The sequence below is a fragment of the Macaca fascicularis genome, chromosome 14, assembly GCF_037993035.2.
Source record: "Macaca fascicularis isolate 582-1 chromosome 14, T2T-MFA8v1.1".
NCBI classification, from domain to species: Eukaryota; Metazoa; Chordata; class Mammalia; order Primates; family Cercopithecidae; genus Macaca; species Macaca fascicularis.
Genome location: NC_088388.1, coordinates 85305553 through 85331112, shown reverse-complemented (window position 1 = coordinate 85331112; position 25560 = coordinate 85305553). Strand labels below are relative to the sequence as shown.

The 25560-nt window shown below is 36.4% G+C and overlaps 1 protein-coding gene across 4 annotated transcripts in view; it reads right to left on the bottom strand.

Moving 5' to 3' along the window:
• Window positions 1–5452: 5452 nt before the first annotated feature.
• EED (embryonic ectoderm development) overlaps window positions 5453–25560 on the bottom strand; it is a 35656-nt gene continuing 15548 nt past the window's right edge. Inside the window, exons 7-13 of one of the 4 annotated variants that reach the window (XM_005579280.3) lie at window positions 20352–20443; window positions 18403–18536; window positions 16058–16163; window positions 14458–14532; window positions 7048–7206; window positions 6194–6267; window positions 5453–5793 (exon numbers count right to left, since the gene is read on the bottom strand). In XM_005579280.3, the coding sequence (XP_005579337.1) occupies window positions 5667–5793; window positions 6194–6267; window positions 7048–7206; window positions 14458–14532; window positions 16058–16163; window positions 18403–18536; window positions 20352–20443 (767 nt within the window). In that variant the 3' untranslated portion in view covers window positions 5453–5666. Of the gene's footprint in view, window positions 5794–6193; window positions 6268–6692; window positions 7207–14457; window positions 14533–16057; window positions 16164–18402; window positions 18537–20351; window positions 20444–25560 lie in introns of those variants that run through there. The other 3 variants (XM_005579281.3, XR_012423602.1, XM_074015036.1) reach the window with 3 other exon arrangements.

The window sequence follows — 25560 nt, the reverse complement described above, 5'->3', positions numbered from 1 at the left end:
GATTACCTCTTCAAATATTGCCGTCACTTCATTCTTTTTTTGTTTTTCTGGATCTCCAATTAAATATTAATCTCCAATTAAATGTTAGATCTTTTCAGTTTATCCTCTTTATTTCTTAACCTCTCATATTCTACATTTTCTTGATTCTCTGTGCCACATTCTAGGTAATTTCTAAAGATCGCCTCCAATTCACTAATCTCTATTCAGCTGTGACTAACCTGTCTAACCCGTCAGTTGAATTTTTTACTTCAACAAATGTATTTTTCATTTCAAAAAGTTCTATTTGTTTCCCTCTCATATTCACTTTGTCAGTCATCATAGCCTCTTACTGTTTGCTTATTTTTATGACTGTCTAATTCTGTTTCATTTATTCAACCAATAGTTATTGGACCCCTGTTACATGAAAGACACTGCTCTAGGTGCTGGGGTTATACCAGTGAAATAAAAACCCTGCTGTTATATAGACTACATCACAGTAGCAGAAGAAATACAATAAACCAAATAAGCAAATTATGCAGTATAGTAGGTGGTAATTAAAATGGAGAATAACAAGGAGAAAGTACAGAGAGGGAGAGTTGCAATTTTAAAATAAGGTGGCTATTTTATATTATCTGAAAATTGCAATATCTAAAGTCTTTGGTGGTCTAAGTTTTTATTATTATTATTATTATTGTTGTTTCAACTCTCAGCCATAGAACTTGCTTCATTGTCTATCTGGTGATCTTTGATTGTAAACTATTCGGTTGACTTAAATCTTCAATAACTTTAGGGGCCTCCTTCAGTCTTACTTTGTTTTGCTTTGTTTAGTAACTAGTATCCACTGAAGGAGTTATCAAACTATGGCTTGTGGACAGAATCTAGCCAACTGCCTGTTTGTTGTTCTTTTTTTAACTTCTGCCTCGCCTCCCAAGTAGCTGGGAATATAGGCATGCACCACCATGCCTGGCTAATTTTTTTTGTATTTGCAGTAGAGGCGGGGTTTCACCACGTTGCCTGGCTGGTCTTGAACTCCTGGGCTCAAGCAATCTGTCCACCTTAGCCTCTCAGAGTGCTGGGATTACAAGCATGAGCCACCATGCCCCGCCACTGCCTGTTTTGGTTAGTAAAGTTTATTGGTACACAGCCATACTCAGTTGTCTATGGCTGCTTTCACCCTACAGCAGCAGAGTTGAATAGTTACAATGAGACTGTATGGCAAAGCCTAAAATAGTACTATCTAGCTCTTTACAGAAAAAGCACCCTGATCTACAGAGATAATACACAGGAAACAAGTAACAACAAAACTGAAATGGGCCTACCATATGCTGTTGGCCCAAGTGTAATTTGGTACAAACTTAATAAGAAAGAAATATCCTATCTAATTATAAAATGAGCCTGAGAGTTACACAAAGACTTGTGTACTGGCCTGTTAATCAAAATATTATCTATAATAGCAAAACTCTGGAAGCAATGAACATGTCCAACAAAGGCATTAGATAATGGTACATTCATGGAAATGTATTAAAAGATATGCAAACAGAATAATCTGTTAAGAATTACTGGGAATCTGAAAATGCAGCATATAAACAATATATTCAGACAATCACAATTCTTTAAACTTACACAAAGTATATCCCATCACAAAAAGCAATTATTTCTGGGTAGTAAACGGTAGTTTTTACTTTTTTCTTTATACTTCTAAATAAACTGCATATATAATTTAGAAATTACTTTTTAAAGTGTGAGCATGGTATTGATATTTTGTTTAAAGTCTTTCTTGGAAATACAGAGTAAATTTTTACAGATAAAATGAAGTCTGGGATGTGCTTCAAAACAATCTGGCGTGGATGTATAAATAAATCAGTATTGGCTATGTACTGATAATTGTTGAAGCTTGACTTGGTACATCGTATTCACTACTTTCTTCACTCTTTTATATGTTTGAAACTTTCAAGTATAGAGTTAAGAAAAACAACCCTGTCTTGTCTTTTCAGAAACATAATAGCCAACATATCAAAGCTGGTTTTATCCTTCCTAAGACATTGTGTAAGAAATACACTGGACAATTATTGGGTCAAAGAAGAAACTGAAAGAGAAATTGAAAGATCTCTTGAAAGCCTGGCAAAGTGATGCATGCCTACAGTCGTAGCTACTTGGGAAGCTGAGGCAGGAATGGATCACTTGGGCCCAGGAGTTCGAGGCTGCCGTGAGAGCTATAACTGCATCTGCGAAGTCACTGAACTCTAAGCCTGAACAACATATAGCAAGACCCCAACTCTAAAAACATAAATAAAGATACCTTGAGACAAAGGAAAATGGAAACACATGTCAAAACTTATGAGATGCAGTAAAAGTAGTTTTAAGAGAGAAGTTTATAGCATTAAAAAAGATTGCAAACCAACAACCCAAACCTCAAACACCTCAAGGAACTAGAAAAAGAACAAACTAAACCTCAAGTTAGTGGAAGGAAAAAACAAAGATCAGAGCAGAAATAAATGAAATAGAAAACAAAAAAAATGAAAGGAAAAAAGCTAAACAAAATTGACAAACCCTTATAACACTTAATAAGAAAAAAAGGACTCAAATCAGAAATGGAAGAGGAAATATTACAACTGTTAACAAATAAAGTCTCCCAAAAGCCCAAGACTGGGCTTTTCTGTTTCTACTAAACATTTAAAGAATTAATGCCAATGCTCACATTCTTCCCAAAAATGAAGAGCACGGAATACTTCCAAACTCATCTTACAAGGCCAGTATTAGCCTGATACCAAAGCCAGACCAAGGACACTAGTAGAAACAATATCCCTGATGAATATAAATACAAAAATACTCAACAAAATACTAGCAAACCATCATCTTCAGCAATACATTAAAAGAATCATCTGCCATGACCACGTGAGATTTATCCCTGGGAAGCAAGGATGTTTGAACATATGCACATTAATAAATGTGATTCACCATATGAACAGAATGAAGGACAAAAACTGTACATTATCTCAATAGATGCAGAAAAAGCATTTGACAAAATTCAACACCCTTTCATGATAACCCCCAACAAAATAGGTATAGAAGGAATGAATGTTCCTCAACCCAATAAAGGCCATGTGTGACAAGCCAATAACTAACATCATACTCAATAGTGAAAAGTTGGAGGCTTTTCCTTTGAGGAACAAAGTGATGGATATATTAACCCAATTTGCTCATTCTACATTGTATACATGTATAAAGCATCACATTGTACCCTATAAATATATACAATTGTCAATTAAAAACAATTTCTTCTTGATTTCCATTTCCTGATACAACTTCTAAGAACCTTGAGAATATAATTTCTTCTTGATTTACATTTCCTGATACAACTTCTAAGAACCTTGAGATCACTTGAGTGAAAAGAATGATTTGTAGGCTAATGAGATAACTGGTGACTGGTGCCCTCTGGATAGCATCCATTAGGAAAAGAGATGTTACTTCCTCAGTATTTCAGGGAAAGGGGAGGGGGCAAAAATAAGAGTATAAAGAATGTGGCTGATAACTGGCCTGTGAGTTCACTCCTAGACCTTTCATTATCTGCACTTTTTTTTTTTTTTAAGACAGAGTCTGGCTCTGTTGCTCAGGCTGGAATGTAGTGGCACGATCTCGGCTCACTGCAAGCTCCACCTCCTGGGTTCACATCATTCTCCTGCTTCAGCCTCCCAAGCAGCTGGGACTACAGGCGCCCGCCACCACGCCTAATTTTTTTTTTTTTTTTTTGTATTTTTAGTAGAGACTGGGTTTCACTGTGTTAGCCAGGATGGTCTCGATTTCCTGACCTCGTGATCCACCCACCCACGCCTCCCAAAGTGCTGGGATTACAGGCGTTGAGCCACCGCACCCAGCCCATCTGCACTAACTTTATAACACTCGATATTCTAGCCTAGCCAACATGGTGAAACTCTGTCTCTACTAAAAATACAAAAATTAGCTGGGCATGATGGCACACACCCGTAATCCAAGCTACTTGGGAGGCTGAGGCACGAGAATCACTTGAGCCTGGGAGGCAGAGGTTGCAGCGAGACCTGAGACGGCACCACTACACTCCAGACTGGGCAAAAGAGTGAGATTGTCTCCAAAAAAATTAAAACTAACCTCAAGAATGGAGTAGTGAATAATACATTTCTAAGAACCAAAAGGAAAGATGACATTCTCACCTAGTTAATCATGCAACAGGAAGGATTTCATCATGCAGTATTTTGCAAGAAGAACCTAGGAAATCTCATTTTGCTAAAAGGCTATGCCAGTATTCCTCGTCTTTTGATGTTTGTACATAAGAATTTACTTGCTATAAAGGTTTACTTCTTAAAGTTCCTATTTAAATTTCTAAAAAACAATTGAAGGGTCCATTGGACGCAGACAGTAAAAGGCAGTTAGTTTTCCTGTTTACTCAGACTTAAGCATTATACTATTAACAGGGAAGTAAAAATCTTCAGAGATAGCTCAAGAAGGGGCAGTGTTTCAAATACTGTACAAGATATCAAAACCAAACTTTAAAAATACACATATTTATAGAAACAAGGTTCAGGAATCTTCTTAAAAACCTGACAAAATTCAGTATTTTGTATTTTTCTCTGGCTCGCCTCATTTCACCTCCAACCTTAGCTTTATGATCATTCAGGCTTTCTTCACTCCTCTGCTTCAAGTTAAACCCTCCACATGTGATCTTGGTCTTCACTCTTTAGGGAATTTTTGCCCACAAATAAATGCAATGTGCCTTATGTTGGAGACAAAATAACCAACTATTCCCAACCTTATGATCTCAATCTACTTAATCTCTCTTAGCCAGTAACAACTTTCTAGAAAAGGGGCAACAACTCACTACATGAACATACTTGCCATCTCTTTCATGATCCAACCCACTGAATTTAAGCTTCTATATCCTCTCCTCCTTTGCTCTAATGACATCTCCTGTAAGGTTACCAATGGCCTAATTGCAAATCTAATGGCAATAATATTTTTTTAAACTATAAAGAAAGGTTACAGTTAGACATTATCATAGGTTCTAACTCTGTAGAATTTTAAGTATTACTTATGAAACCATTACATAAGAAAACATTAAAAAATATAAAACCATAGGAAATATAATCTCCAATAATTATAAACACTTAAAATATATTTAGGGCTTATTATATGTCAATACTGTTCTAACTGCCTCACACATAACGAATCATTTGATCCTCACAATAACCCTGAGGCAAGTAGTATTATCTCTGTTTTATACACAAGGAACCAAGCATTGAGAAGTTGTTTATCCAAGGTCATGTAGTAGCAGAGCCAAGATTTGAATTCAGTTTAGTTCTAGAGCCTATACTTAATCTCTGTATTATAAAACTTTCTCTGGTTAAGAGAACTACAAAAAACAAGCATTATAAAAAGATAAGGCATGATTTTATTACTTTTAATTTTTTTTCACCACAATGAAAATAACTAAACACAGAGCTTTACAAAAATAAATTTTTATTAAAAGCAGTAGAGTCTGAGCAGGAAGACAGTACAAAGAATGTAAACAATGTAAACATCACTACATTCAGCTCAGCCTGATTGAATGCTGAAAGACAACTCTAAATGCTCTACGTGCCCTTACTAGCAAGATACATTAATTCTATTTTACACAGACAACAAACACACTCTAATTTTGATTAGGCAAAAGTATTTTATCGAAGTCGATCCCAGCGCCAAATACTGGCATCATCACAAACAGCTATAAGAATGCTGCTATCCCTGCTAAAACTGGTTTGTCGAATAGCAGCACCACATTTATGATGAGTCAGTGTTGTACATCTAAGGAAAAAAACATGACAACAGGTTAAAGACCACACATAACGTTGTCAGTGTCTACCCTAAAACAGTGGATTAGAAAATAAGCAGATGTTCCAATTCATATGAAAAGCATTTAAAACCAGAATTTACTTCACTAAGAGTCAGTCTCAAATTTTATAAAATTTGGATATATTTTAAGTTCAACAAGCACTATATAATTTGTATAAAAACGAGAAATAACTTGTCACCAAGGTACTTAGGAAAAAAATTATTGGAATAAAAAATAACTTCAACTCTGAAAACCGTAAATGTTAAAAATGACTTAAGGATGGCACTGCAAATATAAATGATCTTTTCTACATAGGCATACAATTGTGGAGAAAAAGCCTGAAATTTTGAACAGAAATTTCTAAACACTTACTTGGCTTTATGAGGATCTTCTACTTCTAAATCCCAAACATAAAGTTTGCCAACTTGATTGCCCAATGCAAGCATCTGTATAAACATATTTTTAAAAACATCAAATTAATAAAATTACCAGGTTCTAAAGCACTGGAGGAATCCTCAGACAGCTTTCTTGTTTCAGAAAAAGCTCAGTTCCAGCCTCTGTGCTCTTGACTATTTCTTTGGGTCTTATACTTCTGATTTGTAAATATGAATAAGACCAATTAATACATCACAAGTGTCTTGAGCAAGTAAGAAGGCATTTTGCAAATTTATGAAGGGCCTTACAAATTTACGTTGTTAGCATGGTACTTACTTTTTCTTCTGCCTTCAAGAAATACAGCAAAAGCTGTGGAAAGCTCTTCCAAAGTTTTCTTACGGAAATAAATACCCAAGTAATTTGTTACCACAAAATCCTAACAATATATTTCTTTAAATTTTTAGGTAACTAATATTTTGTCTGTCTTCTATCCTGATTTTTCTCTAGGGAACAGTTATATACGTAGATTGACAATCTAATTACTAAAACATTAAGTCTTAGTAATGTTATGGTAATGTTTATGTTATGGAACATAAATACCTAATTTCCACCATTGATACCTAACTGCCAATTTAACTTAAAGTAAGCACTGCAGATCATATGCAGAGCCACAAAAGCAGAATGAGTAACACCAAAGTATTTGATGAATAACATCAAAGGGCAAAGTAATCAATACAAAACATCAGGGTAGATTTGTGAAGGAAAAAGAACATGGACACAACAGAAAAAGCTAGAATTACAATGGTCTTTCATAAGTCAGATCATTTCAAAATGTAAAAGTACGTTGATACCTTTTGCCAGAAATCCATAGAAAACCTCATGTACCAAATGTCACACTGGCTGTAATCAAATCGCCCAAGAATAGTCACATTAGACTCACTGGGTTTAATTTTATCTATATCATCTTCCATCTTGCCAGGTTTCCAGCACACAATGGCATTTTCACAAGACTAAAACAGAGAGAGAAATGAGAAAAAGAAATGTTAATGTGGAACTGAATCTTACAAAGTAAAAACAAGGCTTTTCTATTGTTTTGGAATTCACAGCTCTTAGAACCTGGTTAATCCTTCTATCAAGTACAGTGATGTACATTCATTTATATTTACACTCAATGCCCATACTTAAGGACAAGAAATCTGATTATCAACAGAATTCAATAATACAAAAGAATCACATTTTCTGAAATATTCATTTTGGAAGTCAACATTTCTCTTCCAAGTTAAACCAAGTTCAGCTCTAGATACTCTGACACCCAGAGACTTGAAGTGTTTTATAGCAAAGGTATAATTACAAACATACAGAATTAGAATACATGGCTTTTCATAATCCGGCATTAATCTGGCTCTTGCTTACTTCACTAGTTTGCAGTTTCCCATTTCAATTCTAATCACAGGTGGTTTCCTTTACCTTATTAACTATTATTCCTTCATCCAGTATCTGTGCCACACAGTAGATACTCAACAGGTATCTTAGGAAATTTGATGAACTCACATAAATGGCCTTAGAACTCAGGTTATAAATAGGGCAATTGAAGGCAAGTAAAGCAGTTGTTTAACATCAAGACACTGATATGGGGACAGGATTGAAATAGGCTTCAAACTTATACTTTTCCTATCCTATAAAATCAAATTTGTATGCACACACCTAAGCAGTAAGTAGTAAAGAATACAATGAGAAAAAATTGCAAAACTGTGGGCACTATTCATATTACTATCTAGGTCAGTAGCTTGCCCACTAAGGGACATTTGGCAATGTGTCTGTGCTCTAATGAGTAGAGGCCAGAGATGCTACTAAACATCTTATAATGCACAGGAAACCCCCTTCAAAAAAGGAATTATCTGGCCTAAACTAAATAGCACCAGGATTCAGAAATCCTCGTGTAAGTGAACAGTGCCCCTAGAATTTTACTGGACAGCCTACATAATATAGTCACAGGTGGCAGCCCTGTGGGGTTCACAGGCATTTAAATAATTTAATAGTATGGCCACTTGAAGATTAGGGAGGAGACAACACATTCTTTTTTCTTCTCTACCTTTTTTATTTAGACTTTTTAAATCCTAGTGCTATATGACATCTGTTATTCAAGTTTTTAACTGTAAAGGACCTTAGAAACCACCTAGTGTGATGACTCTTGGCTAAATGCAAAATTGGATCAATAGTCTATGGAGTTTTCTCGAAAGACTCATCTCAGCCCCTACTGATTCAGTCTCTAAGAGAAAGGCCAAAGCAGAAGAACTATAAAAAAGCTCTTCAAGTGCTTCTTACTAACTGCACCGGTAAAGAATTTTTAAGTACTGGAGTCCCTAGATGGAACAACTAAAGCAAAGTGAGGTAAAAAGATGTTGCCAGAGCTAATGGATGGCTGCACTTCAAAATCATGTACTAAGAGCTTTTTAGAACTACCAATTCCCAGGGCCTTGTGCCAAATTTAGAATTTCTTAAGGTAAGGTCTAGGAAATCTATTTTTCTAACATTCTCCTAGTGATTCCAATGCAGAGTCAGATTTGAGACCACCAATATATTCCAGTTCAGCCTACCACCTAAAATTCAGAAATCCTTTCCAGAGATCTAAGTTCTAAGAGCAGAAATTTAAAAAACCTAATGGCTTTTTACTTCTGCTGCTGGAACAATAGAGCAGATGTATTTTTTCCTATCCGTCTGCTTAAAAGTCTGAGTATCATACACAAAGCAAACATAAGACTTGGAAAGGTAGAGAAAAGGCAAGCAAGTTAGAAACCTTGGAACATAACGATAACTGTTGAGTTTCCTGGGTTTTCTTTTGCCTTATGTATACCAGACTGGATGCGAGAGAAGGCAGCAACTCAGAAATGCTAATGAGTGAAGACAACAAAAACAACAACAAAAGCCTACCCTTTCTAACCAAGGAACCAAAAAATGTAGCAGCCTAACAAGACAAAATTTTCAGATGACAATGCTCTACTCCAGCCAAACACCCTAGAAAAATCTGTGGACCCATCTCCACTTGAACCAGCAAAAGCCCAGTGAAAAACCCATGCTCAGGTTGTAACTAAGCACCCCAAGTGCCTATCCCATGACTCTCCCCATACCTCTTATAGCAATGGGGTGACCCTCCTCCTCTCGGGCTAGGGTGGTATCAGAGGAGGCCTAATCGAGTTAGGACATTCATAGCCACTCACTGGTAAAGCCACCAACTACCCACAGTGTCAATGGAGACCACTAGGGGGGCAGTAATTAGGCATCCTGGCCCTTCCCAGCTAGAGTGGTATCAGCTGAGGCCTACGGAGAGCCTTAACTCCCACCCCCACTGAGCAGTAATGAAGCACCAACACCAAGTCAACCGAGTGGGGAACCTGGACTTCCACCCCAACCTGTCACAACACAATGCGCCTCCCTTCCCCAGATGAAAAGGTATCAGAGAAAGCCTGCTGTAAGAGAAGATCTAAATAAGGTCCAGAGTCTCGTAATACCCAAAATACCCAGGTTTCAATCAAAAATCACTCTTCATACCAAGAATCATAAAAATCAACTTTAGAAAGACAAAAATCAGCTTTAAAAAGATAATCAACAGATATCAACACTGAGATAACACGGATGTCAGATCTGACATAGATTTAAGGCAGGAATATAAAAATGCTTCAATGAACACAAACATACTTAGAATGAACTGGAAGTTTTATAACTAAAATATACTATTATAACCCAAATAAAAAACTCAATTGATGGGTTCAATACCAAAAGAGGAGAGGGTCAAGAGTCAGTAAATTTAAAGACAGTACAATAGAAATTACCCAATCTAAACAAAAAGAAAAAAGAAAAAAGACAGTCCTGGGGACCAAACAAACGATCTAACATTCATATAATCAGAGTCCCAAAATGAGGGAAGAGAGCAGGGCTGAAAAACAATTTGAGTAATGGCTGAAAACTTTCCAAACCTGGGACAAAACATCAATCTACTACAGATTCAAGAATGTCAGTGAACCCCAAACAAGACAAACCCAGAGAAATCCACATCAAGTCATATCACACTCAAACCTCAAACTAAATACACTCCTGCTCAATCTGAAAACTAAAGGCAAAGAAAACAATCCTGAAAGCATTAAGACAGAAAGAACATCTTACCTAAAAAGGACAAACAATTCCAGCGACAGCAGATTTCTCATCAGAAACTATGGAGGCCAAAGAGGGAGCAAAAACATTTGTCAAGTGTTGAAAGAAAGTAACTGTGAAGCCAGAATCCTATATTCAGTGAATATATCCCTCAGAAATAAAGAAGAAATGAGGCCATGCTCAGATAAAGAAAAAATAGGAGAATCTGTTAACAGCAGACCTGCTCTAAAAGAATGGTTAAAGAAAGTTTTCGAAACAAAAAATTAAGAAGATTTGAATTTATCAGTAAGGAAGAACAACAGAAAATGCAAAGTGAGTCAATACAATACTCTCCTTTTCCTTTTGGGTTTTCTAAATTGTGTTTGATGGTTGAAGAACAAAAAAACTGATATGTTTCTCAAATATAAATAAATATTTAAGACAATTATAAATGGAGAAGAATGAAGTGATGTAAAGGGAAGGAAGCATTCTAAATTTCACTTAAATGGCTTGTGTCTGTAATCCCAGGGCTTTGGGAGGCCAACGCAGGGGAATCACTTCAGGCCAGGAGTTTAAGACCAGCCTGAGGGACATAGCAAGATCCCCACCTCTACAAAAAGTAAAGAAATTAGCTAAGTGTGGTGGTGCATGCCCATAGTCCTAGCTACTCGGGAGGCTGAAGCAGGAGGATTGCTTGAGGCCAGGAGTTTCAGGCTTCAGAGAGCTAAGACTGTGCCACTGCACTCCAGCCTGGGTGACTGAGCAAGATCTTATTTCTGAAGAAAAAAAAATATTGTAAAATGCTGATAATACAGTAGACAAATGAGTTAATATAGATAAATAAAAATGGAATTCTAAAAACCATTCACATAACCCAGAAAGTTAGAGGGGAAAAAACTCAGAGAGAAACGAAAAAGACAAAAAGAAAAATGGCAGACTTAAAATAATAACTGATATTAAGGCTTAAATATAAATGGTCTAAATACACCAGTTAAAAGACATAGGCAGAATATATTTTAAAAATATATGACCCAACTATATCATCTACAAGAAACTTACTCAATGATAATATACATAGATTAAAAGTAAAAGTTTGAAAAAAGATGATGTAATGAAAAAAGAGTCAATTCCAAAGACATAGCAATACTAAATGTAGAATGCACCAACAACAGAACTGCAAAACATGACAGTACTGAAAGCAGAAAGAGAAAAATCCACATTGTAACTGAAGATTTCAACACCTGTCTCTCAATGGTTGATAAAACAGTAGACAGAGAACAAACAAGGATATAGAAGAATTCAACAACATCATCAATCAATAGTATCTAATAAACACTTATACAATATTCCACCCAACAGAACACATACTCTTTTCAAGTTCCCATCAAACATATCTAAAATAGAGCCATAAAACAAATTCTCAAAAACTCAACAACCTAAGCTACCATCTTAAGAAACTGATAAAAGTTGAGCAACATAAACCAATAGCAAACAAAAGGGAAGATATAAATAACATTTACAACAGAAAACAAACAGTAAAAAGCTAGTTCTTTGAAAAGATCAATAAAATTCACCAACTTCTAGCAAGACTGACCCAAAAAAAGACCTACACTGCCAATTTCTAAAATGAAACTGGCAATTTCAAAAATGAGACCAGCCCTGGCAACACAGCAAGACTTCATCTCTACAAAAATTTTTTTTTTTAAATTAGCCAGGCATGGTGGCCCATGCCTATAGTCCCAGCTACTCAGGAGGCAGAGGTGAGCGGATTGCTTGGGAGGTCGAGGCTGCAGTGAGCACCACAGCCAGTTGCACCACAGCCACAGTAAGACCCTGTCTCAAAAAAAGAGAAAGAAACGGGCTATCACTACAGACCTAGCAGATGTTGAAAGGATAATAAGGGAATATTACAAACAACTCTGTATACATAGATTTTACCTTAGATGGAATGTACCGATTCCTCAAACAGCACAAACTACTATAGCTCACCCAGTATGACCCGAAATGAAGTAGTTAATTTGAACAGCCCTATAACCATTAAGTTAATGGACTTCATTAAAAAGTAACACTAGCAGGTGAGTGACTCACGCCTGTAATCCAAGCTACTCAGGAGGCTGAGGCACGAGAATCACTTGAACCCAGGAGGTGGGGGGTTGCAGTGAGCTGAGACTGCACCACTGCACTCTAGGATGCACAACAGAGCAAGACTCTGTTTCAAAAAAAACAAAGTCACACTAATTTTGCACAATCTCTTCTGGAAAATGGGAAACAGGTCATTTGCCAATCTGTTTTATAAAGTCAGTATTACTAATACCAAAACCGGAAAAAAACAGTACCAAAAAAAAAGTTCAGACCAGTATCACACCTCATGAATACAGACACAAAAGTCCTTAACAAAATATTAGCAAACAGAACTCAGCAATACAAAAAATTACACAGGATGATCAAGTAGGAATGTATTCCAGGGTTCCAAGGCTGGGTCAATATTCAAAAAACCAATCAATATAATCCACTATATTAACAGGCAACAGCAGATAAACCACATGATCATATAAACTGATGAAGAAAATGCATCTGACAAAACACCAGTCATGAAAAAGCGCTCAAAAATTTAGGAACAGGAAACAGTTCTCAACTTTCCAACTTGATAGAGAATACCTACAAAACAAAACAACAACAAAAAACCCTAATATGCTTAATTGTGAAAGACTGAATGACAAGTCAAGAATATCTGTTCCTAACAATGCTATTCAACACAGAACTGAAAGTTTACCAGTGCAATAAGGCAAAAAAAGAAAAGGCATATAGATCACAAAGGAAGAAATAAAACTGTCCTTATTTGCAGATCACATGATAGTCTACAGAGAAAAATCACAAAACACACCTTGAATACGTAGTCTAGCTAGGGCACAAGATTCAAGATCAATATGCAAAAATCAATTATATTTCTATATATTAGTTATGAACACATAAAAATTGAAAATAATATACGATTTATAAATTGCTTAAAAAATACTTAGGTATAAATCTAATAGAGCAAAAACAGGACTCATATGCTAAAAACTATAAAATGCTGATGATAAAAGTCAAAGAAGATGTAAATAAATGAAGAGACATACCACAGTCGTGGATTAGAAGACTCAGCACAGTATTAGTTCTCCTCAAAATTATATATACAGGTTTAATACAATTCCACTCAAAAACTTCTCCTCAAAAAAACTGCCCGCAAGATTTTTATAAATGTAGAAAACATTTTTCTAAAACGTACACACAGAAAGGCAAAGGAATTAGGATAGCTCAAAACAATTATGAAAAAAATAAAGATGGGAGAAATCTATTAGATTCCAAGAAAAATTATAGAGCTACAATAATGAGGACTGTGTATGTAGTACTGGTGGAGGAGCAAATATACAGATCAATGAAACAGAACAAGAAAATCAGAAACAGCCCCACGCGAGTATAGCCAAACAATTTCTGATAGAGGTGCAAAAGCAATTCAATGGCGGAAGAACAGTCTTTCAACAAATGCTGATGAAACAATTGAGTATCTATAGGGGAAAAAGGAACTTCAACCTAAACCTCACACCTTCATAAGGAAATCAACTCAAAATGGATTACATATTCAATGTAAAACTAGCAGTATAAAACTTTTACAAGAGAACACGGGAGAAAATCTTTAAGGTCTATGGCTTGGTAAGGAGTTCTTACGCACAACATCAAAAGCATAATCCATAAAATAATTTTAAAAAATCAATATACTGGATTTAATAAAAATTAAAAACATTTGCTCTGTGAAAGACCCTATTAAAGAGGATGAAAAGACAAGCCACAGACTGAAAGAAAATATTTGCAAACTATGTATCTGATACAGGATTCATATTAGAATATATTCAAATTCTCAAAACTCAACAGTAAAAAAAAAAAACAAAAAACAACACAACAAAAAACCAATCCAATTAGAAAATGAGCAAAAGATATGAAGAGACATCACCAAAAAGGATATACAAATGGTAAATAAGCACATGAAAAAGATGTTCAACATCACTAGCCATCAGGGAAATGCAAATTAAGACCACGATGAGATATCACTACACACCTATCAGAACAGCTAAAATAAAAAATAATGACAATACCAAATGCTGGCGAAGATTCGGAGACACTGGATCTCTCATACATTGCTGGTGGGAATGTAAAATGGCACGGCCACTCTGGAAAATAGTTTGGCAGTTTCTTAAAAAACTAAACAAACTTAACCATGACCCAGCAATTGCCCTCCTAGGCATTTACCCAGAGAAATGAAAACTTAAGTCCACACAAAAACCTGGACACAACTGTTGATTAGCAGCTTTATTTGCAATAGCCCAAAACTGGAAACGACCAAAACCTCCTACCATAGATAGTTAAATAAACTATGATAATCCATACCATGGGATACTACTCAGCAATAAAAATGGCAAACTACTGATACAGGCAACAACTTGGATGGATCTCAAGGGTCTGAGTGGAAAAAAACAATCTTAAAAGGTCCCAAACTGTACCATTCTTGAAATGACAAAATTCACGTGATAAAATGACATAAAACTATACACACACATTGTACCAGTGTCAATTTTCTGGATTTGATACTGTATTACAGTTATATAAGATATAAACTTTGGATTCTGGATAAAGATCATATGGGACCTCTCTGAACAATCTTTGAAACATCCTATGAATCAAGTTATTTGAAGGTCAAAAGTTTAAAGAAAAAAGAAAAAAAAACAGTTTACACATAAAGCCAAGAAAAAAGTAAATCAGGCTCTGCCCAAGAAAATGTGAAGTGGCCTGAAATTCACATCAAGAAAAGAAGCTGGACAGCAATTTCACCAAATGTGATAATCCTAAATGCTCATGTAATATCACCAACAGCTTCTCTAAATTATCAGCTACAAAAAAATACAGACACACACACAAACACACACACACACACCCAGACACACACCTAGATGGTCCCTGACTTACAATGGTCTGATTTACAATTTTTCAACTTTACCAAAATGGTACAAAACAGCTGCAATTTTGAAGTATTTGGAATTTGGAATTTTGATCTTTTCCTGGGCTAGCAGTATGCAGTATGTGAGATGTTCAATGCTTTATTATAAAACAGGCTTTGTGTTAGATAATTTTGCCCAATCTGTAGGCTAATTCTGAGCACATTTAAGGTAGGCTGGGCTAAGCTGATAATCAGTAGGTTATGTGTATTAAATGCATTTTCAACTTATGATGGGTTTATCACGATGTAATCCCATCATAAATCGAGGAGCATCTGTATAAATCCATCAACAGGAGCAGGGATTGGCAAACTACAGCCCATAAGCCAACTCCAGGCACCTGTTTTTGTAAATAAAATTTTACTAAAATAGCCACAGAGATACAAAAAAATAAAAACAAAAGCCAATTCTGTTGGCTTTAGTTACCGGTTATCTTGTAATAATACTGAGTATCACAGAACACTATCACCTTATAAAACTATACTCATCTTACTGGAGCACAAAGAATTGTATTTCAATGGCATGTTTTATTCTTAAAACAAGTTTCTAAATATATCAAAATATGAGACTTTAAAAAAGGCAATTTCCCATCTGCCATTCAATTTAATAAACTACATAAACTGCTCCCTGCCAAGTTCCAACACACACACATACACGCACACACACACACGATGGAAGTACAGCTTAACTGCAGTTACCATACCTTAGAAAGTATCAAATCGCCTAACCATCGCACACAATCAACATAATTCCTATGTATGTCTCTGGTAGAAAAATCAGGAAAATGGATTTTCTGAGAAATAAATGGCCTGAAGGAAGAATGGAAATGTAAAAAGTTAAAAGAAAAAATTATAGTAGAATCATATTCTTTTTCATTTTTGGATTTATAAAACTTGGAAAAACAAAATGTAAGACTATTAATTCCTCTGTGTTCCTACATAACCAACCACCTTATCTATTTATTGAAAGCTAAAGTCTCATTCCACTTTTGTTTATTTTTCCCCATTATTAACAAATTTTATTTTTGTCTTATGATAGATACTTCTTTTATAAACATTGTAGTTTCCTGCCTTTTACTATATATAATCCAAAATTAATCACTTCAATTCTGGGTACCCTAACCAATAAAGGCCTGATCAGTTTCTCACAGAAAATATGCTAAGCTACCTACTCAGTCCTTAAAATTAAGCATTAATAGTCTATGAAAGTCAACATACCTACACTATTTCAAAAGATAGCCATCTTTCCAGGAACAACTAAACATCATTCCAAAGTCTGCTAAAGATAATTCTAGAGTCCTGCCTTGAGCAATAATTTCTGAAAATGATACCTTACTAATTTAAAATTTCTTAAGTGGGGCCGAGTGTGGTGGCTTATGCCTGTAATCCCAGCACTTTGGGAGGCCGAGGCAGGTGGATCATCTGAGGTCAGGAGTTCAAGACCACCCTACCCAATATGGTGAAACCCCATTTCTACTAAAAATACAAAAAAAAATTTATTAGCCAGGCGTGGTGGCAGGTGCCTGTAATCCAGCTACTTGGGAGGCCGAGGCAGGAGAATCTCTTGAAACTGGGAGGCAGAGGTTGCAGTAAGCCAAGATTGTGCCAATGCACTCCAGCCTGGGCAACAAGAGCGAAACTCCATCTCAAAAAAATAAAAAAAAAAACAAAATAAAATTTCCTAGGACTTTTCCAAATAATTTCTGTATTTAGGAAACTAAATGGCACCATTGTTTTCATTAGAGATATCTGTGAGAAAAAAGCAAAACAAGCTGCTACTAATTCTGGAGTTATTTAATTAACAGTATAGTTAACATTCCTAATATACTCAGTTTTAAATCAGAAATAGCTGTATAAGTATAATATGCCCTGAATTAGTTGTCTTAGGCAATTCATATGTCCTCTCTTTACCTTTTCCCTCAGATATGTAAAAAAACACTTTGGATTCCATCAACTCAAAACAATCTTTCCAATGCAAATTCTGGGATATTTTGTTAAAACATTAAAATGTTATTCATGATCTTATATAAATTCTTAATTCTGCTATAATTATATTAATTGGTTTTCTGCCAAGTACAGATTATAATTGTATGGCCTCTCTCAAAAAAAAAAAAGTACAACTGTTATTTTTTGAAAACTGTGAAATATAGTTTGTATTTATTCCAGATACCTAGAAAATAATCTAAAAATATAAATTTAACATTGTACTACTAGTTCCTGGTGTTTTAAAGGGGAAAGGTAAAACTTTTAATAATTCTTAGAGGGCACTTATGTCTGATGAATGTTAGTGCATTGAAATATTTACTGATGCTTACAAATTTAATAATCGATTAACAATCTGGCTTGATAACCAGAAAATGAACTCTAGATCTTTGCTAAAACAAAAGTACCAACAAAGTTAACATGCAGACATACAACGTTTACAGTGAAAGTGTTAATGACAGCCTGGTAAGATTCTAAAGACAGTTACTGCATTAAGAATTGAGACATTTCAAAAACATACTAAGAAAACTGCAAAATTCCCCAACCTATACTACCATGAAGCGAGGCTCCTGCATTTGAATTCTCTCCATTTAATGAAGTGAGCATCATTTAGAGAAAAGCATTATCATGAATTAGAGCTAAGAACTCCATTGTTTAAAACTGTGGTTTACCATCCTGAATTAGAATTAGTATAATTTAAAAAATGTTAACATTATTCTAAAGTGTCCTTTACTCTCCCTAGTCCATAATAAGCTTAAGTGACTTAAAACTTTCACATTTCTAACTTAAAAGGCCAAGCATATGCATACCAAAATAGAAATAAGTAAAATGTGCTACTAAGTTAAGATGACAACACAATTTAAAGGGGATTTTGAAAAGTAAGGCACAAACACTGCAAATAAAGGACTTCTTAAAGGGGTGAATTTTATGGCATGTAAATTATGCCTTAAAGTTAAAAGACGATCTTCTGAACTCAATGTTGGGGCTTATATAGCACTTTTGAGAAAAAATAAAACATATATTCAACAGCACAAAACAAAATTGTTTTAAATACCACAACTGTTACCTGTTAGTTTTATTTGGATTATAATCATAAGATTCCTTAATTGCATTCATCATTCTCTTTGAATTGATCCTCCAAAGTTTAAGAGAGTGATCCATACCACAGGACATTATTTTTTCACCCAAAAGATCATAATCCTGTATGTAAAACCAAAAAGTTTTATATAAATTACAGTTCCAAATTATATTTATCCAATTTTCACCTAATATGCAACATGGTGAAAACTGTATTTCACATCACAATACAAACTACATTTTGGGTTTCATCTAAACAGGCCATAAATCAGAGTTTACTACTTTCAAGATTTACAGTTTTAATTAGTTTGTCACCATCAGAATATATAAGCATTTACAATGTATAAATTAAGAAAAAATTACTTAATCTTAGTTTTATCTATTCAATGACACTAAAATATTCATTTTGTTTCTTCTGAAGGTAAATTGATTACTAAAGTAAAATAACTATTCTGACACGAAGAGCTGAAGAGTGTATTACTTTTCCTATCCAAACTCAACCGACCAATGAAACTGACACGTGCATGTGCAAATACATGAATCCTTAAAGAGCTGACATTTTACTTTATACTTCTAAGTTAGTCTTAGAGTTCACTTTTAAGTGAATTTTTAAAAGTCTGATAAAAAACAGATTTTAACTTTTTTCATTTGCTGTTTACTAATTTTTAACAGGCATGCAACAGATCATCTATTGTAATAACCTCAGTTCATAGGCAGACACTAAGGCTCAGAGATGCTATTTAATTTAGCGAAAGGCACAAAAATGAGTAATGAAAATCTCACACACCTATCCACCTATCAGTGAACTCCTGTATTAACAGAAGAGCTATATACTGTCTCCTGCTCTCATTCTAAGAAAAAACAGTAGAGAGTTCTATTGAAGGAGTATATTTTCTTTACTAACCTAGATATTGTATGTTAATCCAGCCTTTGAATTAATTATGAGTACCATTTTATACAAGCCTAAGAACTTTAGGCTTGATGTTTACTGAATCCACAGATGTGCTACTTCTAATTACCTCACTGTCAACAGCAACAAGACATCCTTAGAGACAATACCACTAATTTGGAGTTATTAATAAAGAACAGTTCACTTGGCTTTTACACACATAAAGCCAGATGTAGAATGCTACTGCAACTTTTAGGAAATCCAGGTTGACAAGGTATTCCAAGGAAGGTATGATTCTCACAAAGGAATCCAAATGTCAACATAGGAATATTTTAGTACCTTCAACTAACATGTTACATGCTGTAAAATATGGTGCCCCTTTACACAGTTTAATGGAAAACAACCTAAGAGGTGTGAAATTTCAGGAATTAAATGAGTTAAATATGGAACATAAGCTAAAATAATGTTAAAATCTGAAACCTGACTAAAAACACTTGTATAATAGACCAATGGATTATAATACATCAATATAAAGGTGGTATTTATCTTTAAACAAAATTAACTATTGGTCTTGTATTATACCACGCCAACCAAAAAGAATGGTTAGAAATAAGTTACCTAAAACAGTGTGAGCACAATAAAACACTTCCAAAAAGCAAAAATCTTATGTTTCAACTTCAAAGAAAAGATGGAAAAGTACTTTAATGGCTACATAGTTTAATTTTTTTTCTTTAATAACTGCAAAACAGCAAAACAAACATTAACTTAGTGATTTTAGATTAAAAGGAAAGGAGCAAGATCATAGTGCTCTCATGAGAATCCAGGGATTGGTATAGATAAAGTGCAAGTAATTTAAAAAATAAATAAATATAGTCTTTACTTGTTTTATTCCTTCATCTGGAGATTAAATCTTCTATGTCAAACGTAAGTGAATGTCTGCCTGACAGGCTACATGAAACAAACACACTTTCTTACAAGGAAAGAGTTTCATGGAGACTGTTCACAGCTATGTAAACCTGAAAGTCATTGCCCTGCAGTTTTCAACTTACAGCACTTAGAACTTCATCTCTGTGCCCTTCTACGCCTCCAAATATTGCCACCAGAGTGTCCGTTTGGATATTCCATAATCGTAAAGCATGATCTAATATAAACATACAAAAATTAGGTGAATATTTTTTATTTACTGTGAACTTTCAATATCTTGTGAAAGAAAAACTACTAAAGTCTAGATGAAAGTTATGCACAGTAAAGCCTAAAAATGGAATCCATATTACATAGCAACTTAAAATATTTACATCAGATGTAGAATTAGCTAGGTAAGTGCTACAGTTTGAATAGGTCCCCCCAAAAGCATGTGCTAGAAACTCAATACCCAATGCAATAGTGGTGTGAGCTGGGGCCTAATGGGAGGTATTTAGGTCATGGGGACTCCATCCTCACAAATGGATTAATACTGATTATAAAAGGGCCTGAGGCTATAAATTCAATCTCTTGCTCCCTCACACTCTCTCCTGCCCTTTTGCTGAGACGATTCAGCATGAATGCCCTGACCAGATACCAGCAGTCTCCAGAACCATGAGCCAAATAAATTGTGTTCATTATAAATTACCCAGTCAGCCAGGCACGGTGGCTCATGCTTGTAACCCCAGCACTTCAGAAGGCCAAGATGGGAGAACTGCTTGAGTCCAGGAGTTTGAGACTAGCCCTAGCAATATAGGAAGACCCTGTCTCAACAAAAAATTTTAAAATTAGTGAAGCCTGAGCTTCACTAGGAATAGGAATTGAAAGAAATGAATGAATGAATCATCAGTCAGTCACCTAGTGTGTGGTATTCTGTTATAGCAGCATAAAATGGACTCAGACAGAATGTTGGTACTCAAAAATGGGACTATTGCTATAAATACCTAAAAATGTGGAAATGACTTTGGAACTGGGTAATAAGGAGAGGCTGGAAGAATCTGGAGAAGCAGGCTAGAAAAAGCCTGTATTGATGTGAGTGGAGCATTGAGGGTAATTCCAGTGAGGACTGAAAAGAAGACAAAAGCTGCAGGGAGAGCCTTTATCTTCTTAGCGATTACTTAAGTGGTTGTGATCAGAATGTTGGTCGAACAATGTTGGTAGAACAATGGTAGAACATTGAATGATCTGTCTGAGACCATTCAACGAGGTCAAAGACAGAAATGAGAAGGTATTGGAAAATGGAGTAAAAAGTATCCCTGTTGGCAGGGTGTGATGGTTCATGCCTGTAATCCCAGCACTTTGAGACTGAGGCAGGAGGATCACTTGAGGCCAGGAATTCAAGACCAGCCTGGGTAACATAGTGAGACCCCATCCCTACAAAAAATAAATTAGCCAGGTGTGGTGGTGTGTACCTGTAGTCCTAGCTCCTTGGGGGGCTGAGGCAAGAGGATCACTTGAGCCTAGGAGTTTGGGGCTGCAGTGAGCTATTATCACGCCACTGCACTCCAGCCTGAGTGACAGAGACCAACCCTGTCTTAAAAAAAAATAAAATAAAAAGCCAGGCCAGGTGCAGTAGCTCATGCCTGTAATTCCAGCAGCATGGGAGGCTGAGGCGGGTGGACAGTTGAGCTCAGGAATTCGAGACTAGCCTGGGCAACATGGTGAAACCCCATCTCTACAAAAAATACAAAAATTAGCTGGGTGTGGTGGCACGTGCCTGTAGTCCTGGCTACTTGGGAGGCTGAGGTGGAAGGATCGCTGGCATGGTGCTGGCATCTGATGAGGGCCTTCATGCTGAACTGTCTCATAGAAAAAGGGCAGGAGAGGGGGTGAGGGAGCAGAGGTTGTGCCACTGCATTCCAGCCTGGGTGACAAGAATGAGACCTTGCCTCAAAAAAATTAAATAAATAAATAAATAAATGCCATCCTTGCCATACAGTTGTGAAGAACTTGGCAGGATTGTGTCCATGCCCTAGGACTTTGTGGAAGGCAGAAGTTAAGAGCAATGAATTCGACACCTGGCAGAAGAAAAATCTAAGCATCAAAGCATTCACAGTGATGCATGGCTTCTTCTGGCTGCTTATCATAAAATGAGAAATGATCTAAAGGTAAACTTTGTAATTAAAAAGGAAAGCAAAACAGAAAAATTTGTAAACTCTCAGCCTGGCCACATAAAGAATAAAAAAGCAGGCTGGGTGTGGTGTCTCACACCTGTAATCCCAACGCTTTCGAAGGCTGAGGTGGGAGGATCATTTGAACCCAGGAGTTCAAGACTAGCCTGGGCAACATAGTCCTTGCCTCTTCAAAAAAAATATAAAATAAAAAAGCATGTTTAAGAGGGAATATTAAGGATGTGGCTAAGTGACTAATTGCTAAGGAGATTAATAGGGAATAGAAGGCAGGTTCTATTCACCAAGAAATGGGATAATGACCCCAAAGGCATTTCAGAGATCTTCAAGACATAGCTAGGACCTTGAGGACAAGGTTTCCAGAGTGGGTACCTCTACATTCACTGTCCAGGGCCACTTTAGCACTTTGCTCCCCCTATTCCAAGGCAGTGCTCTTTGGTCACCCCACAGCTTGAGGGGGCTCCGGTATAGCTCAGGCCATAGCTTCTGAAGGTATAAGCAGCAAATCTTGGTAGTGTCCATGTGGTGTTAAGTGTGCAGATGCAGAGAATGCAGGAACTGTGGAGGAATGGCTTCCTCTCTAGATTTCAGAAGACATCACAAAGAGTCTGGGGCTCCAGGCAGAAACTTTTCAGAAGGGCAGAGCCACAAAGCAGTTCCCACTACAGCAATACCTGGTGGAGCCATGGGGGAAAAAGCCATCCCCCAAATCCCAGAACTGCTCAACTACCAGGGCACACCATCACCCTGGTGTGCTGCAGGCACCCGACTCCAACTCATAAGATGCTATGTGGGCTGCACGTGGCAAACCCATAAGGATGGGGCTGCCCAAGGCCTCTGGGGCCCAAACCCCACATCCAGCATGCCCAGAAGGCAAAACATGGAGTCAAGGAAGATTATTCTGGTGCCCTGGATTTAATCTTGTTTGTTCTGTTGGGTTTTGGACTTACTTGGGACCAGTTACCCTTATTCTTGCCCCTCTCTCCTGTTTGGAAGGGACTGTCTCTCCTATGCTTATCCTACCACTGTATTTTGGAAATAGGTAAGATGCCTGATTTCACAGACCCACAGATGGAGAATTTACTTCAGGAGGAATCCTGCCTTGAGTCTCACCCATATCTGATTGAGATGTAACCCTGACTTGATGCCAGAAGGAGTTAAGACTTTTGGGGTTATTGGATGTAATGAATGTATTTTATATGTGAGGATTTGAATTTTGGGGGCTAGGGGCAGAATGCTACAGCTTAAATGAGCCCCCCAAAAAGCATGTTGGGAAACTTAATCCCAATGCAGCAGTGTTGGGAGATGAGATCTAATGAGAAGTGTTAGGTCGTGAGAGTGCCACCCTTATGAATGACTTAATTCCAATTATTAAACCAAAAAAAGGCTTGAAGTTCATTTTCTTGTTCTTACTCTCTAATGCCAGGTTAAAATGGACTAAGACAGTAAGTTAAGAAATATTTATGTGGCCTGAAAAATATTTTAAGCATATTTATCTCAAATAACTTTCTGTAAATAACCTAATTTGATGGAAATACACTTTTGAGATAAAATACAGATTTGACATAAGCAATTTTATACCACAGAACAAGATACTAGCTTTTCCCTTCACCACACTCACATTAAAAAATTAAAAGGGGACTGAGATTTATGATTTTTATAGTAAGCCAAAAACATAACTACATATATCATGCACAATTTTATAGAATGATAGTCCTTCTTCAAAAATTATACAGCTATATTTTGAGCAATGTTATATTAAACATTAATAAAGAATGTACAGCAGGCCAGGTGCAATAGCTCACACCTGTAATTCCAGCACTTTGGGAGGCCAAGGTGTGAGGATCTTTTGAGGCCAGGAGTTTGAGACCAGGTTGGACAACATAATGAAACCATATCTCTACAAAAAATTTTTAAAAATTAGCCAGGCATAGTGGTGTGCACATGTAGTCCCAGCTACTCAGAAGGATGAGGTGGGAACATTGCTTGAGGCCAGAAGTTCAAGGCTACAGTGATATGTGATCACAACACTCTACTATAGCCTGGTTGACAGAGTGAGATCCTGTCTCTTAAAACAGTATTTAAAAAAAAAAAAAAGAATGTAAAGACATATAAGCTTCAAATACAACAATGTTCATTCTGTCTGTGAATATAAATGCATCACATAAATACCCCAAAGGTAGTAATACATGTGAAAATTAACAGTGCTGTAAAAATGATTCCTAGGCCGGGCGCAGTGGCTCGTGCCTGTTATCCCAGCACTTTGGGAGGTCGAGGCAGGCGGATCACAAGGTCAGGAGATCGAGACCGTCCTGGCTAACACGGTGAAACGCTGTCTCTACTAAAAATACAAAAATAAATAAATGAGCCGGGCGTAGCGGCAGGTGCCTGTAGTCCCAGCTACTCAGGAGGCTGAGGCAGGAGAATGGCGTGAATCTGGGAGGCAGCAGAGCTTGCAGTGAGCCGAGATCATGCCACTGCACTCCAGTCTGGGCGACAGGGCAAGACTGTCTCAAAAAAAAAAAAAAAAATTATTCCTTGATTTCAATTTTGTACAAGCTTTTGTATGGACATGTTATTTCTCTTCGGGATACATATGAACACCCCCACCCACACAACCCTAGGATATATATACATATGTAAACACCTAGGATTAGTGACTATAACATTTTGAGGAACTGCCAGATTGTTTTTCAAAGTAGTTACATTTTACATTCCCACCAGCAGTGCCTGAGGGCTCTGATTTCTTCTTGTGCCAGTCAATACTTGTTAGTATCTAAGGTTTTTATTACAGCCACCCTAAGTAGGTGTGAAATGGTATCTCATTGTGGTTTTGATTTGTATTTCCTTAATGATTAATATGTTAAACATCTTTTCATGTGGTCAGAGGCCATCTGTGTATGCTCTCTGAAGAAATGTCATTCACAACCGTTTTTAAATTGGGCTGTCTTTTTATTGTTAAGCTGTAAAAATTCTTGATACACGTCCCTTATTAGCTGAGAATCGGGGCTCATGCCTGTAATCCCAGCATTTTAGGAGGCCGAGGCAGGAGGACTGCTTGAGGCCAGGAGTTTGAGACCAGTCTAGGTAACACAGTAAGACCTCATCTCTACAAACACATTTTTTAACAAATTAGCCAGGTGTGGCATCACGTGCCTGTAGTCCTAAC